The 16794-nt window shown below is 47.1% G+C and overlaps 1 protein-coding gene across 1 annotated transcript in view; it reads right to left on the reverse strand.

Moving 5' to 3' along the window:
• Positions 1-10387: 10387 nt before the first annotated feature.
• ctnna2 (catenin (cadherin-associated protein), alpha 2) overlaps positions 10388-16794 on the reverse strand; it is a 782371-nt gene continuing 775964 nt past the window's right edge. The window contains 4 exon segments of the mRNA XM_079499975.1: positions 10388-11509; positions 11512-11545; positions 11547-11567; positions 11569-11604. Of these exon segments, the coding sequence (XP_079356101.1) occupies positions 11316-11509; positions 11512-11545; positions 11547-11567; positions 11569-11604 (285 nt within the window). The 3' untranslated portion in view covers positions 10388-11315.

The following is a 16794-nucleotide window of genomic DNA, read 5'->3' on the forward strand; positions in this document are numbered from 1 at the left end:
TTGAGTACCCCTGCTCTATCACACTGGATCTAAGAAAGCACACCCCCGGTGTCGCACGGTGGGTAAATATAGACTCTATGGCAGACGAGCCCCTACTTCGCCCACACACACCCCCTGGAAGATAACGATGACGGCGTTAAATAGTTGTAAGGACGATTACAGTCGGACATGATGATCAAAGGGGAAATCACTCTTTCACATCCCCGGTGGCTAATAGAATCCTCCTTCCGATTGGCAGAAGCTCGGTGGCTCAGCAGAGGTCACTCATCTCTCTTCCCATTTCATTACAGACGGCCATAAATCAGGGCCGTTTCTTCGGCCATTTTGGATGAGTACGCATACCGTCGACAACTTTATTATGACCTTGTTCAAATTTCCAGAGGAGCGAGCTATCTCTCTCTCTCTCTCTCTCTCTCTCTCTCTCTCTCTCTCTCTCTCTCTCTCTCTCTCTCTCTCTCTCTCCCTCTCTCCCTCTCTCCCTCTCTCTCTCTCTCTCTCTCTCTCTCTCCCTCTCTCCCCCTCCCCTCGCGCTCCGTGTAATTTAAGCGGTGACAGCTTGGTCTCATTAAGGTGCCATCTGGTGAAATGTTTTAAAAAAAAATAGAGAAATCGGTTTATTTACTGCCATATCTTTCGGATAAGGGATCAAGGGGTTTTCGGTTGTCGGCTACAAGTCAAGCAACGAGGCCCGTTTTCCGAAAGCTGTTGTTCTGCTGATGTTCATAGCCGAGTTCATTGGGTGACCCAGCAACCTTCTCTCTCGCACTCAACACTCTCGCACTATAGCACGCACGTCCTGCTCTTCCCTTCTGCTCGCGGTCTATTAAACCATTCTGTACGGGGGAGCCCCTTTTGGTGTTTTAAGCATTATGTATGTTATACTTTGGCTATTGAAAAATCGGTGCCGCGCTACGAGCTTGTAGGTCTGCTATTTTTGAAAAATTGTGAAAATGTGCCTCAAATCTTTGAATATTATATTCTTTCAGAGTGAACGTTTTTAACTCAATTTGTTTGCTTCTGGGGGGGGGGGTCCCTGGAACAACATATTTTCAAATGGGGTTTAGCGGCCAATTACATATAGTTTTGGGGGTCCTTGACATGAAATATTGAGAAACACATAGGTATTTCAGAAAACTGTCATGATTTAGACGTCAGGCCTATATGGGTTAAACCATTAAGGCCTGAGACCAGATTCTAGAAAAAAGATGTCTTCCAAATTCTGACAGTTTCCTGAAACCCAAACTTATTTTCATGTCAAGGAACCACAGACTTATCTGTATAGGCTATAATTTGGCCTACAGACCACCATCTGCAAATAATATTTGAGTTAAAAATATTAATATTTGAGTTAAAAACGTTCACTGCATGCAAAATAATATAATTACATTCAAAGATGTGCGCATGCACAGTTTCACAATTTTTCCAAAAAGAAAAAAAAAATGAGCTTGTATCTGCTATTTTTTTTAAATCGAAGAACGACTGACAATAGAAACATAGCTTTTTCAGAAAACTGTCAGGATGTAGAAGACATTTTTTAGAATCTGATCTCAGGCCTAAACGGGTTAAATGCAGCTAAAAAGCAACAGGAGCTATAAAGGATCCTTCCTCGTGCTGTTGCCTTCCCCTCGGCACAGATGGCTGGGTCGCCTCCCCGGCATTCTCAGCGTCGGGGAAAAGGCACCTGACACCGACACACGCCTAAGGCTACGGCAAATCATACCCAAGCAGCTGGCGCGCTATCCTGTTCACTGCCATATATAGTAGTATACCACTGGGACCGTCGTACAGTACTGCTAATTCATAGGTTCAGCTATAACAGCTTAGGGGGGAGAGATGAGGTGAAGCACATCAGAGGTGTCATATATTTTAATAGTCGAGTCAGGCGCATACGTATGTATAGGGCTGCAAATATGAACCTCGACTAGTAATCGAATAACCCCTGAAGCCCCTGTACATCTGTTGTGTTCTGTATTTAAGCAATATACACGAGAGGGTGTGGTTTAACGTGATTATTGCCACGACAGGGATGCGGTCAGGAACGAGACGTAGTCGAGTTCCGCAAGCATCACTGAAGTGGCAATAATAGTGTAATATTGCAATTATACAACAGTTACCCTTAAAACTAAAAAAATATTTTTTTAATGACAGATGTAGTCACTATACGACCACAAATGTCCCAAGAAACTAGCTAGCCTAGCCACGGAGTTTGTTGCGCTCTGGGAAAACAGAGCAGCTGAATTATTTGTTTTGATTAGGTGTGAAGTGGTGCTCGTTTGAAGCACGGCTAGAAGGCTGTTTCAACCAATCAGATTGCTTCCTCGAAACGACCTGTTGTATAATTTGTTTGAATCTATACAAGTTCACCTCACATTGCGGTATAGTCGCATGTTTTGAGCTTTGTATACATCATGCTATTTTAATTAAACTTGTTGTGTTTGTTTTTATCTCGAGAACCGTTCGCCCCACCGACTTCAAATTCGCACACGCGCGTCCCACACCCCCCACAGGGAGTGCAGTGCCCGGTGTTAAGACGGTCGGGCCCACGGTTGTCCAGGACCGCCACAAAAGGCCTCTGCCCGAGCTCTGGACAGGACCCCTCCCTGCCCAGGGTCCATATATGGAGCTGGACCGTTCTGATTCTGACATCATTCTGACATCTGCATAGACTCCATATTTGGGAATGCCTGACAAAGAACTCCATATAGGGGGGAAAAAAGGGACGCAGACATAATATCTGGGTGGGGCATTCATTTCCAACTTGCATCGTTCCAACTATAGGCCAGTGCCCAACGGGCACCACTGTAGAGGCTCCAATGGGCACCGCTCTAGTATATTAGAATTGTGGGTAAATGTTCACCTATAATGACATGCCCACAATATAGCGTGTGAAAACGTGTACGTCACCAAGAGGGGGGCGGCGTCTGAAAAGCTAGGGATGGCCCTCTCGTGGGCATTAAATTCTAGCCCACATCACTCAGAATAGAGTGACGGTGGTATGTTTTTGTAAATATTGAGCTTGTTCTTGGCGATAACATAGTGAACAAACACCAGGATGGATAGAAAGAACGTCGGGCCCAAATACATTACAAGGACAAGGAAAATGTTGTGAACAAACACGGCTGTGCTTAGATACTTTGTTGAACGTTATGTCTCTGCGCCCGTGCGCCGTACAGCCGAGATCCAAGCCATTCTACGTCTTTTTGTAAACTCGTCAATCTGGGTTCCTTGATGCTGTCTCCATGCTGGAAAGCTGAACATCTAATTCCGTTTTATGGCTCATTTCCTCGACACGACCTGCTGTGGAACTTATTTACTGAGCAAGTCTGCACCATTGTGAGGTCAGTTTAAAAAAAGAACGTATACAAGCACACGGATAGTCGCTCAAGGTAAACAAACCAGACAAGCCAGCAAGTATGGCGGCCGCTACCACGTGACACATATGTTGACGCCCCCTCCAGGAGTTTTGGTACACCCTATAGGGGCACCAGGTTGAAGGTGGGTAAGGGGTAAAGCATGGCACTAACCCTGGGGGCGCCAGGTTGAAGGTGGGTAAGTTGTAAAGCATGGCACTAACCCTGGGGGCACCATGTTGAAGGTGGGTAAGAGGTAAAGCATGGCACTAACCCTGGGGGCGCCAGGTTGAAGGTGGGTAAGAGGTAAAGCATGGCACTAACCCTGGGGGCGCCAGGTTGAAGGTGGGTAAGAGGTAAAGCATGGCACTAACCCTGGGGGCGCCAGGTTGAAGGTGGGTAAGAGGTAAAGCATGGCACTAACCCTGGGGGCGCCAGGTTGAAGGTGGGTAAGAGGTAAAGCATGGCACTAACCCTGGGGGCGCCAGGTTGAAGGTGGGTAAGAGGTAAAGCATGGCACTAACCCTGGGGGCGCCAGGTTGAAGGTGGGTAAGAGGTAAAGCATGGCACTAACCCTGGGGGCGCCAGGTTGAAGGTGGGTAACGGGTAAAGCATGGCACTAACCCTGGGGGCGCCAGGTTGAAGGTGGGTAAGTTGTAAAGCATGGCACTAACCCTGGGGGCGCCAGGTTGAAGGTGGGTAAGTTGTAAAGCATGGCACTAACCCTGGGGGCGCCAGGTTGAAGGTGGGTAAGTTGTAAAGCATGGCACTAAACCTGGAGGTGCCAGGTTGAAGGTGGGTAAGTTGTAAAGCATGGCACTAAAGCTGGGGGCGCCAGGTTGAAGGTGGGTAAGAGGTAAAGCATGGCACTAAAGCTGGGGGCGCCAGGTTGAAGGTGGGTAAGAGGTAAAGCATGGCACTAACCCTGGGGGCGCCAGGTTGAAGGTGGGTAAGAGGTAAAGCATGGCACTAACCCTGGGGGCGCCAGGTTGAAGGTGGGTAAGAGGTAAAGCATGGCACTAACCCTGGGGGCGCCAGGTTGAAGGTGGGTAAGAGGTAAAGCATGGCACTAACCCTGGGGGCGCCAGGTTGAAGGTGGGTAAGTTGTAAAGCATTGCACTAACCCTGGGGGCGCCAGGTTGAAGGTGGGTAAGAGGTAAAGCATGGCACTAACCCTGGGGGCACCAGGTTGAAGGTGGGTAAGAGGTAAAGCATGGCACTAACCCTGGGGGCGCCAGGTTGAAGGTGGGTAAGAGGTAAAGCATGGCACTAACCCTGGGGGCGCCAGGTTGAAGGTGGGTAAGAGGTAAAGCATGGCACTAACCCTGGGGGCGCCAGGTTGAAGGTGGGTAAGTTGTAAAGCATAGCACTAACCCTGGGGGCGCCAGGTTGAAGGGGGGTAAGTTGTAAAGCATGGCACTAACCCTGGGGGCGCCAGGTTGAAGGGGGGTAAGTTGTAAAGCATGGCACTAACCTTGGGGGCGCCAGGTTGAAGGTGGGTAAGTTGTAAAGCATGGCACTAACCCTGCCAACACTAGGGATTAATTTCCTTCTGGTGTTGTGGATGCTTTGCTGTTGACACAGTGTTTATACTCCATACTGTATGTAATTCATCAAGGTACTGTTGGATGTGTGTCTTGAAGGTGAGGCTTCTGTCAAGTGTGACACCAAGTAGGTACTTGGGATTGGGATCATGCCTGACACCGGTGCCGTCGAGGTTGATGTTGAGCGTGCTATTGGGACATTGATTGGCACGATGGAACACGGAGCATACTGTCTTGGGCAGGCGCAGCTTTAGGTGCCATTCGTGAAAATACCTGCTCGGTAGTGAGAGATCTTTCTCAAGAACACCCTCGACCAACACTGGAAGCTTTGTCCCCGAATCCAATGGCTGAGTCGGTCGGCATAGGTGTATTGCGAGCACTCTCCAACAGGCATGTCAGCGGTGTAGATGTTAAAGAGTGTTGGGGCAAGGACAGAGCCTTGGGGGGGAGCCCATTCCTCAGTCTCCTCTTACTGCGTTGGCCGTTTGAGGTCTCCGGTACAAAAGGTACGGTCCTGTATAAGCAGCATGATGAGCTTCACAAGCTTAACCGTTTCAGCGCTAGCATTTATTGAAAAATTAGGATCTAATTCACGCCAGCATTTTTTCCAGTCGAGCTCTTATTTTGAAAAGCCACAGTTCCAGTCTACCGGAAGTAGATTATCCTAGGACGCTCAACGGAGCCGAGACAGGCCTTGTTTACAATGTGAATCCAAGCTCTGGAGAGCTCCACATCTCCGGCTCTGTGCCGTCAAAGAAACGCTGTTTTGACCAAAATGCCATCTGGGACAATTTAGGACTAGGAGATACAGGCGATTGAAATAATAGAATGGATTATTATGACGACGACGATCTAAGAAGGACGATCCAGTGCTGTGCTAACAACATAGCTAGCTAACCGGCTAACGTAAGTAGCATTATGGCTCGATCGATCGAATGCACTATAAAAGCGCAATTGCCATGGCGTTAAGCGTTAGTATCAAAATGAGGCTTCAATTGGCATTAATCAACGGCAATGGCGCTGAAAGTATTAAGGTCGGGCAAAGGTCTTCAGGAGCTTACGGTAGAGGTCCTCTATGCCACACTGTGTCGTACGCCGCAGTGAGGTCAATGAAGACTGATCCAAACGTTTCGTTCCTCTGGAAGGGCGCTTCGATGTCGTGAACCATCCAACAAGTCGCTGCCAAGACCGCTGCCCGTGTAAACCTCCTGAAGAGACTGTGCTGGCACTGGGTGGGGTGCAAACCTCACCACCCTGCGCACCTCCACCCTTGACCTTGCATACTCCACGGCTGAGTAATGCAGCCCCCTGCATGGAGTCACAGCAGCCATGCAGCCTCTATTGATGTTGCGCTCAACACCGCCATGAGGGTAATCAGTGGTGCCTTGCCATCAACCCCTGTCGAGCTTCTCCCCATACTGTCTTCTTGACCTTGAAACTGGCCTGCAAGAGTGCAGATGAGCCAACAAGCCTGATTTCCCCGCCTTCTGAATATGCCAACCAAGAGACTCAAACGCAAACACTTCTCCACTGAGGCTATAGGAGACTCCTTACCATGAGTCCTCCACACCCTGGATGGATCCCTGGACTGCTGGAACAACCAATGGTCCAAATCCACATCCACGTTGAGGAGGTTCATCAACTCTCCTTCAACCAACCCTCCTTGCCACGGAATGCCTGGGTCAACCTCAACAGACTTCGCTCTGGAGTAGCTAAGACCGAACTCTATACCTGCACATGATTGGAATGTCTGCCAATGATCTCTGCGAATGCGGAAAACCACAGACTGTTGAACACACCATCGATTAATGCCCAACCTTCAAGTCACCACATGGAGTCAGCGGCCTAATTTAACTGGACGATGATACCACTTTTTGGCTGATGTCCAAATTGCCTGTGTAGCCCTACATGAACGAACGATCAAGGTACTTTAGCACAGAAATGGAGTCAAAATAGTACTATAGCCACCTGATTTCAATCAACATAAATTCTGCCCATGCACTCTAAAGCCCTAACCACACCAAAGGGTCACCATGCAACTCCTCAGGTCCAAACGGGAGTTAACGCTAAAACCGTCTTGACCCTTTGGTGTGGTTTGGGGCCATTGAATTTCATCCGTTGAATCACTATCATAACTAGTCAGATCTGGCCCAGAATAAGCTATATTATTATTATTTCAACTGGTGAAGACTGTCCTGGAAATGACATAACAATCATCCCCATAATATGGGCTGTGATGTGGCCCTAGTCCTGAACGTCACCGGAGGACTGTTTTGCAGCGATCACTCTGAGTGTATAAATGGATACCAAATGGACCCATTGTACACACTCAGAGTAGCATGGCCTTCTATACGGTCCCTCCTCCTCCTCCTCTTTCCACATGCCTTCAGCAGGCTTATGAGAGAGATTGACGAGGGCAGGCTTAAAGGACAACTTTAGTTTTTTTCAACCAAGGTTCATGTTTTACGTTGTAATTAGAGAAAGTAAAAGATGAGTGTTAATTTGTCTTCATTTGCTGCTTTCTTTCGTTTTAGGGATTTTAGCTGTTTTTGACAGGGGGGCGGGGGCATTCGGACACGGGGCTAAATATGTATTTCTTTACAAAATGTTATAGCGATTTCTTTTTTTATTCTTTACTATAGTCCTACTAGACCCCACGAAATTACATTTGGCCACAAAAGATCACGGGATCTACTGAATGTGTCAAACTGGCATATTGAGCCTATGACACAGTGTGGCTTCCCCCAGTAGGCCTATAGGCTACCTTCACATTCAGTAGATCCTGTGATCTTCTGTGGCCAGATGTAATTTCTTGGGGTCTAGTAGGACTATAGTAAAAAATAATACAAAAATAAATACATATTTAGCCCCATGCTCGAATGCCCCCGCCCCCTGTCAAAAACAGCTAAAATCCCTAAAACGAAAGAAAGCAGCAAATGAAAAAAAAATAACACTCATCTTTTACTTTCTCTAATAACAACCTAAACATGAACCGTGGTTGAAAAAAACTAAAGTTGTCCTTTAAATGTTCAATATTGACTCAGTTGGCCAAACATATACAGTATACGGTCAGCATGCATGAAACGTTCAGGCCTGCAGAATATATTACCGTATATTAACTGTATATATGCCTGCTAAACTTGAGGTTTATGGGCAAATCTGTTGCCCATAATTGCCCGTTAACTCCTCTTCCCACGCAGTGTCAACACGCATGAATCCTACAGACAGACAAAGGGAACACAACAACAACAGCATACGACGGTTCCACATCGTGTGGCTGCACAGCACTCAAAATAAATAAATAAATCACACCTGTGTGAACTGAGCGGTGGAGGCTACTCAACAACACCGCTGGATGGCCCCTTCAGGCTGCTCAACAGTGCCACTTTAGCTCAGCCTGCGGTATTGCAGCTGTTTGTATACTCTAAAGTTGACGGACGGACATATGGACGGACGTATATAGACTGTAAAAAAAGGCAATACAATAGACCAGTGGTTTTCAACCCTTTTCAAGTCAAGGTCCATTATTCATTCGGCATTTTGAGCCACGGAAACCACCATTTTGACGACATTTAGCCTCTCAGACACACCATTTTTTATTAACTTAACTTATTATCGTTGGATAAGATTCTTGCCAGCAAGGTGGTAACTACAGTAGCTGAGGTTTCCCATCGACAACCCAATCATCCAAACAGAAAAGTCCTATCAGATTGTATTAAACAACGTTAAACTCACCAGCTTGAATTCACCTATAGCTAAGACCCGGCCTCTCCCACTTAGACACTCCCACTTGGACACTTTCCAGCCGGGCTCATTCATTCCAATGTAAATATCATGGATTTTACACATTAAATACTGGTTCATTTTGGGAACGAGACCTTCAAAATCTCTTCCAAATCTCCGTCAACAAGGCCTGCCGTATATGCAATGGAAAAATCCATGGCATTTATTTTTTAAAACAATGTTTTATCATATAGGAAATCTATTGGTGGAGAGGTTTGTCTAACCCATGTTATACTTGTTGTGATCGGACCATAGCAGTTTGGGGAGGGGCTCATAGGTCAATTATCCTCTTTCTGTCGGCAAAGTGTTTGTTTCATAAAAATCCACCGTAGACATGTTATGAGCTATAGCCTACTTCCTGTCAATAAATTCCGTGCAGGTGATTTATTTTGGAGTGGTGCAACCCTGGGCACGTTCCTGTGGGTCTGGAAGTTCCGGGGACCCACCCCCACACGGAGTTGCACCACTCAGTTCACACGGGTGTGATTTTTTCCTCCAACACTTAGAAAACAAATCTGGCGTGAATGACAGCGAATGTGTTAATGAATCCTGGCGGGTTTGGGGTTAAAGAAAGACACACATGAAGCGTTGAGGGTCAAGTTGAGGGCTTTATTAGAGAAGGGTGAATATAAAGATAAACCGTACGCAGGGATTCTAGTCTTTCAGCAAACCACAAACTACTCAAACCTCTCTGTGTCTATAATTACACGCTACATAACATTCAACCAAGGTTGCCGTCAGGTCTTTAATCTTTAAATAAATGTATTTTTTTTTAAAAAGGCAATACAATAGAACAGTGGTTTTCAACCCTTTTCAAGTCAAGGTCCATTATTCATTCGGCATTTTGAGCCACGGAAACCACCATTTTGACGACATTTAGCCTCTCAGACACACCATTTTTTATTAACTTAACTTATTATCGTTGGATAAGATTCTTGTTCCATTTTCATGCTGTATTGGTGTGGTATACCATTAGGAGAGATAACAGGCAAACGTCAGTCAAAATAATAATTCTTCCAACTCTTAAGAGCATGAAATGAAACCAACATTCGGTTTAATTTTACGCTCTCAAGAGTTAAAGATCTATAAGGCTCCAACTCGCTTACCAACTCTCCATCATTTATAGCTGGGGGACCACCTGGAACCGCCTCAAGGACCACTGGTGGTCCCCGGACCACCGGTTGAAAACCACTGCAATAGAACCATATACGTGTGCTTTGTAGGAAAACACCATATATGGCTTTATTTATCATCATCATCATAGGAACAGGGAAACATAGTATTACTTGGATGTCGACACACTTCCAAGGTATCTTATTAAACATAACTTATTTCCTAGCACTACAGGTTTAACATTCAAAACAAAAATGAAAAATATAATATCAAGAGGGAGCATACTGTATACCAAATAATGGACACGGTTCCCCTTGTAGTGTAATTCCTCTACGGTGTATACCATTCACTCCGACGGTTTAAGATGTGTAATACAAGCAGCCATTCAGTAGCACAGTAATGATAATAGCTAGAATATTGACTGCCACAAATTATTATTATTATTATAATATCACGATGGCCACTCGTCTGTCCTCTGATATGTTCCTTTTTGTTTTTATTTTATGTATTTTTTATTTTATTTTATCCCCCCCCTCCCTCCCTCCCTCCCTCCCTTCCAGTCTCTCTCCCTCCCTTCTCAAAAGTAGTTTCATTTTTTTTTAGTTGTCACACATTTTGGCTCTCACATGTTTTTTAAGCTACAATAAGAAGAAATAAATAGTGTCAGGCATGTTTTTTGCTGCATGGCTCTGCCCGTTATAAGACCAGGTCTGGAGAGTTCACGGGAGCCGTTAAATATATATATATATATTTATATATGTGTGGCAGTTAGCAGGTATACTGGACGTCCTCCTGAGGGGTGTCACCGAGACCAACACACGGTGGCCATTGGATGGAGGAGGCGGCCGGCAGGGTTTAACACAAAGGAGGAAAAAAAAGGGGGTATAGTTTTCAAAACTTTCTTTGAATTTTCGTCGTCGTGTTTTGTTTTGCATGGCATTTTTTGTTTTTAGGTTGGGAGCGAGGTCAAAAACGCGCACCGACATTGCGAGATGTCGGGTCGGACGGTCGGTCGGTAAGGTCTCGGAGCGAGGTCGAAACGCACCGAGCGACCGACATCCCACGAGACAGACCGACCGACATCCCGCAGTACCGACATCTCGCAATGTCGGTCGGTCGGTCTAGGTGTGAGGTCAAAGCGCCGACGGGCATTGCGAGTTGTCAGTCGATCTCGCGTGATGTCTGTCGGTCTCGCGAGATGTCGGTCGGTCTCGTGTGATGTCTGTCGGTCTCGCGAGATGTCGGTCGGTCTCGTGTGATGTCGGTCGGTCTCGCGAGATGTTGGGTCAGTCTCGCAAGGATTTCGGGTCGGTCTCGCGTGATGTCGGTCGATCTCGCGGGAATGTCGGTCGGTCTCGGGAGCGAGGTCTAAACGCCGACCGACATTGCGAGATGTCCGTCGGTCGGTCGGTCTCGCGTGAAGTCAGTCGGTCTCGCGTGAAGTCAGTCGGTCTCGCAAGATGTCGGTCGGGGCGTTTTGACCTCGCCGTCTCTCACTCTCTCTCTCTCTCTCTTTTGGTCCCGTTTAGAAGGAGTCCATGGCCTTGAACTCGCTGAGCGCCTGCACGGGCGAGATGTGCTTCTTCTGGGAGCCCCGGCGGACGCGCGTCTGGCACTCCTCGGGCTTCTCGCGCTTCACCAGCGGCTTCTTCTCCGGCGCCTTCATCCGCCACGACACCACGGGAGAGTTGACGGCCGCCGTGCCGTACACCTTCTGGACTTGGTGGACGCCACGTACGAGGCCTTCACCGTCAAGCACCACCGCGTTCATCAGGTTTCTTGGCCGCCTGGATCAGGGACGTGGCACTGTCCAGCTGATAGGGGGGGGGGGGGGGGAGGGGAGAGGGGTTGAGGGAGGGAGGGGGATGGGGAGTGGGGGAGGGGGAGAGGGTGGGGGAGGGGGAGGGGAGAGGAGGGGGAGAGGGGGGAGGGAGGAGAGAGAGTGAGGGGGGAGAGAGGTGGGAGGGGGAGAGGGAGAGGGGAGGAGAGAGAGTGAGGGGGGGAGAGAGGTGGGATGGGGGGAGAGGGGGAGAGAGAGTGAGGGGGGGAGAGAGGTGGGAGGGGGGAGGGGGAGAGGGGGGAGGGCGGAGAGAGAGAGGGGGAGGGAGGAGAGTGAGGGGAGGGAGGAGGGGCGGGGGAGAGAGAGGGAGGCGGAGTGGAGTGAGGAGGGAGAGAGAGAGGTGGGAGGGGGAGAGGAGAGGGAGAGGGGGGAGGGGGAGGGGAAGATAGAGGGGAGAGGGGGGCGGGGGAGACAGAGAGAGGGAGGGAGAGAGAGGAGGGAGAGGGAGGGGAGAGAGAGGAGAGAGGGGGAGACAGACATCAAGGCAATGTTATGTGCAAATGTCATGCCAAAAATAGCTGGTTTCAAAACAATGCACGCTGCCTGTTACTGCTGTAACATCTTTGCAAGCAGTGGAAATATCGTCCTAAAAAAAAAGCAAGCACACTTTTTGATAAGCATAAGGCACCACTTTAAAGTTCTAACGCGTAATTCAAAAATAGCTGAGGATTTCCTTTCGGGTGAAGATGTTCCCAATAATGATACAGGTTCAAAGTGGTTAATCCATTAAGACCTGGAACGCGTCTGTGTCGCCGTATAGCGTTTATCCACTGCAACCATTATTTTAAACTTTATAGCTATTGAAAAATAGCAGATCTACATGCGCGTAGCGCGGCACCGAGTTGCCGTGCTACGAGCTTCTAGATCTGCAAATGTTTTAAACGTTGTGAAAATGTGGCACAATTCTTTGAATATAGGCTATATTCTTTTCACAGCAAACGTTTTTAACTCATAACTTTGCTTCTTGGGGGGGGGGGGGGGGGGACCCTGGAAACACCCTTTTCATGGCGGTCGGCTGCCAATTAATCATTTTTGGGGTGTCCTTGACATTAAATAGTTTGAGAACCACTGACATAGAAAACTGCATGTCAGGATTTAGAAGACATTTTGTATAGAATCTGGTCGTCAGTCCTATGGTGGTTAAGACACTCTCTGAATGTCCTTGATGTTGTCGATCGTCCTTTTCACAAGCTTTCTTTCTTTTTGAAATCCTAACCAACTCTAAGTACCTCAAAGCTCCTCTCCTCTCCTCTCCTCTCCTCTCCTCTCCTCCTCTCCTCTCCTCTCCTCTCCTCTCCTCTCCTCTCCTCTCCTCTCCTCTCCTCTCCTCTCCCCAACCCTCAACTCCCTCCCCCTCTCCTCTCCTCTCCTCTCCTCTCCTCTCCTCTCCTCTCCTCTCCTCTCCTCTCCTCTCCTCTCCTCTCCTCTCCTCTCCTCTCCTCTCCTCTCCCCAACCCTCAACTCCCCTCCCCTCTCTCTCCTCCCCTCTCCTCTCCTCTCCTCTCCTCTCCTCTCCTCTCCTCTCTCTCCTCTCCTCTCCTCTCCTCTCCTCTCCTCCCTCCTCTCCCCAACCCTCAACTCCCTCCCCTCCCCTCCCCTCCTCCTCCTCTCCTCTCCTCTCCTCTCCTCTCCTCTCCTCTCCTCTCCTCTCCTCTCTCCTCTCCTCCCTCTCCTCTCCTCTCCTCTCCCCTCCCCTCTCCTCTCCTCTCCTCTCCTCCCCCGATCTCCTGCCAAATTGGTTGAAACATCCTGGCACCTCCCTCGCTCTGTAAAACCCGCTCCCCCTCTGCCCTACAGCTCTCCCACACCGCTGCGTTATGGCAGAGATCCTCCAGGCAACAACATCAGTTCCAGCTGCACTTTGGCAGAACGGTCGTTTTGCACGACTCCTCCAATAAGCACTTTAATTACCAGATATACATTTAAACTGCTTACCCCTTCATTTGACGTGATAACAGTAACGCAAAGAGCCTCGGCTGGTAGAAAAAGCTAAGCAATTTGATTAGTCTCACTTTGGCTGCAGGAGTATAGAGGTTTAGTGGAGGGGAGGGGAGGGGAGAGCTGGCTTGTTTTTTTTTTTAAACGCTTGTTGTCACAAATCCGCATACTTATAGGGGCCACATATATTGCACAATGCAGCAAGTATATAGGCACACTATACACACACTCCTTCATGATACTTTCCAAGGTTTGCTGCTTCTCAAAGCTATAGACCCATAATATGGGCAGTATTATGCGTGTCTTAAGTACCAGGTCTTATTACTTAACTTAAGACCTGGAGGCGTGATCAATGCCATTTGGCTATTCTGAGTGGCCAAACAGCATTGACCACTCCTCCAGGTCTTAAGTTAAGTAATAAGACCTGGTACTTAAGACACGCATAATACTGTCCATAGGTATATAGAGTATTAAAAGGATAGAGACTGAATAGTTCAACTAGCCAATCTACATTGATACATTGTGAGCTTGTAGACTGGCCATTTTAGCTATTCAAAAATGTTTAGCAAAATAGTAAAAAAAAGGCAAAGAAGTTTAGGGATAAGGGGTTTAGCGGTGACGAAAATGGAGCCCCAAGTCTCCATGGGTCCGCCTGCAGTCGCACCTTCTTACCACTAGGGCCCAGTGCTTCATCGTTGGAGAGCTACACTGGGGCCTTGTATAGGTCTCGAGCTGGCATTTTGTGATACTCAAACTCAGGCCCGCGGGCCACTTCCGGCCAGCGATGCAATTCTGACTGGCCGCCAATCAAATGCGCTCAAAGTCACGCATCCAACAAGCTTTAGCCCATTCAGGCCTGGCGTCGAAATAAATAAAAAGTCTTCTGAAAGAATATATATTCAAAGATTTGTGCCACATTTTCACGATTTTTCAAAAATAGCAGACCTACAAGCTCGTAGCGCGCCACTCGGTGGCGCGCTATGAGCTTGTAGATCTGCTATTTTTCAATAGCTAAATAATGCTTAGCTAAAACACCAAAACGGGTTCCCGTCCAGAATGGGAAGTAGATTGGACCTTCCGTTCCAGAGATAATAGCCAAAACATCTTGAAAACGGCCATTCAAATTTCGATTTGTTTTCCCCTATACAGACAGAATTAGCCTATATTATACGTATTACCGGAATTATTCAAAAGAGAGTAAATGTAGCAAATCAGGCTATGCTTTGATTACAAATTGTGTCATTTGACAGAGTAGAAATGGAAGGCCAAGCATTTGTCTTGAAATGAAATACAAATAAATATAGAGAAGCTATCAAGTGTCATTAATGTTGTTCATTTTTATCAACCGGCCTCTGGCCCCACAGAAGTGAACCTTTCAAGCCTGTTTTCTCAACTCGCTGTTTTCTGCAAGACATTACTCTATAAGCCATATCTCCAAAACCGGTGGGTCAAACTGAACAACCAAAATGTCAATTTGAAGCTATGATTTCCTGCTTTCATATGACAAGAAAAAACGAAAATTCAAAAAAATCCAATGGCAGTCCCTCAGTCAAATTTAGTCACATTTGTGTAATGTGGCCCAGTTCTAGCCTGGCTAATAAGCCAGACCGAACCAGCCGAGCCCAGTTCAGCTATTGGAGTCATCACTATAGTCTACGATAGACGGCGCAATGAGTGTTTTTCTTTCTTCTTTCTTTCTCCTGACAAAAGAGTAAGCTATACAAGCATGAGGTTAGCGAACGACCCTGACAGCTGAACTCTCCTCCGTTGCTACATGGGAGGTTTGACCCGCCACGCAACGAAGCTTACCTGCCACGACTGAAGCAACGGAACAAGAACCAGACCCTCACACCGGTCACACTTATGACATCCTTTTTTTTTTTTGAGCACTTCATAATTAGCAGTGGCATGATGGGGGTCAGGTGTGCACCTCTCGTCCCATCCGTCTGTTGTGTTGGACTGACATTTAAAGAGCTTGCCGGGGCCGCTAGGCCCCCCATAGTCCCTTTCTTATATACCCGGAGCGAAGCGAAGCGCCTTTTTAGATTTAATGAGGGTGGACTTCCAGCTGGCCAGCGTGGAAAGGTTAAAATCTCAGCAGGGACCAGAACTCTTGAACATCACTTAACCCATTTGCGACGGGAACGGGGTATCGATGTGTCGCTTTAGCTTTTAACCACTTTGAACTATTTATGTTGTACTTTTAGCTGTTGAGAAAAATAGCAGATCTAACAAGCTCGAGCTTGTTAGATCTGCTATTATTATATTATTTCACAATAATGTTTTTTAACTCATATCTTTGCTTCTTGTGGGGGTCCCCTGGAACAACGTATTTTCAGATGGGGGTCGGCGGGCCAATTACATATAATTCCTGGGGGTCCTTGACATGAAATAGTTTGAGAATCATTGAAACATGAAGGTTTTTCAGAAAACTGCCGCGATTTAGAAGACGTTATGTAGAATCTGGCCTCAGTCCTAAATGCTTTAAATAAACTGTAATTGAGTCCCAGCAGATTAGGAGACATTGACAGAAGAACCGTACTGTAGGAAGAAAAGAAAAAAACCACATGCAGACCAAAGCAAAGTGGACTTTATTTATGATCTAGATATTTGGACGTTCACCAAGTACCTGCCATTATACTGTATATTGCTAGTCTTTCAGTGTTGTTATCATCATAGGACCAGTGTTGTTTTTGACAGTACATTTAGATTTAGATCTTAGTTATAGTCTTTTGAATCATTTCCATGTAGTTTTAGTCACCTGGAATGTTCTAGTGTTGTTCCAGTTTTAGTCGACTAAAAATGTCACACGATTTTAGTCGACTGAATCTATAAAAATATCAGATCTACATGTTATATAATGGTAACAGCATGGAATCGGTTTATCCGTGTGTGAAATTAATGGTAAACTCACCCCAGACACGGTGGGGAGCTCTCCAAAGGCTCTGCACCTCAGCTTTTGATTGGAACAATCTCCCTCTATCTCTTAGATTCCATCTCATCATTTAGTAGCTTCAGGACCTCCTTAATTATATTCACATCTAGACTCAACGTGTCTATGCTTCTAACCTGACGGTAATCAATAATGGCACTGATGCATTTGCACCTTGTGACCTTGATCTCCATTGTGTAACAGCCGATTATGTGGTGGTTGGTGGGGTAGGTGCAAGGGGCCAGTGAGGCTATTCAACGTTGAAGCTCTGGGCCCTAGTGGTAGGAGGAGGGA

This window comes from Electrona antarctica (assembly GCF_951216825.1).
Source record: "Electrona antarctica genome assembly, chromosome: 4".
Classification (NCBI taxonomy): domain Eukaryota; kingdom Metazoa; phylum Chordata; class Actinopteri; order Myctophiformes; family Myctophidae; genus Electrona; species Electrona antarctica.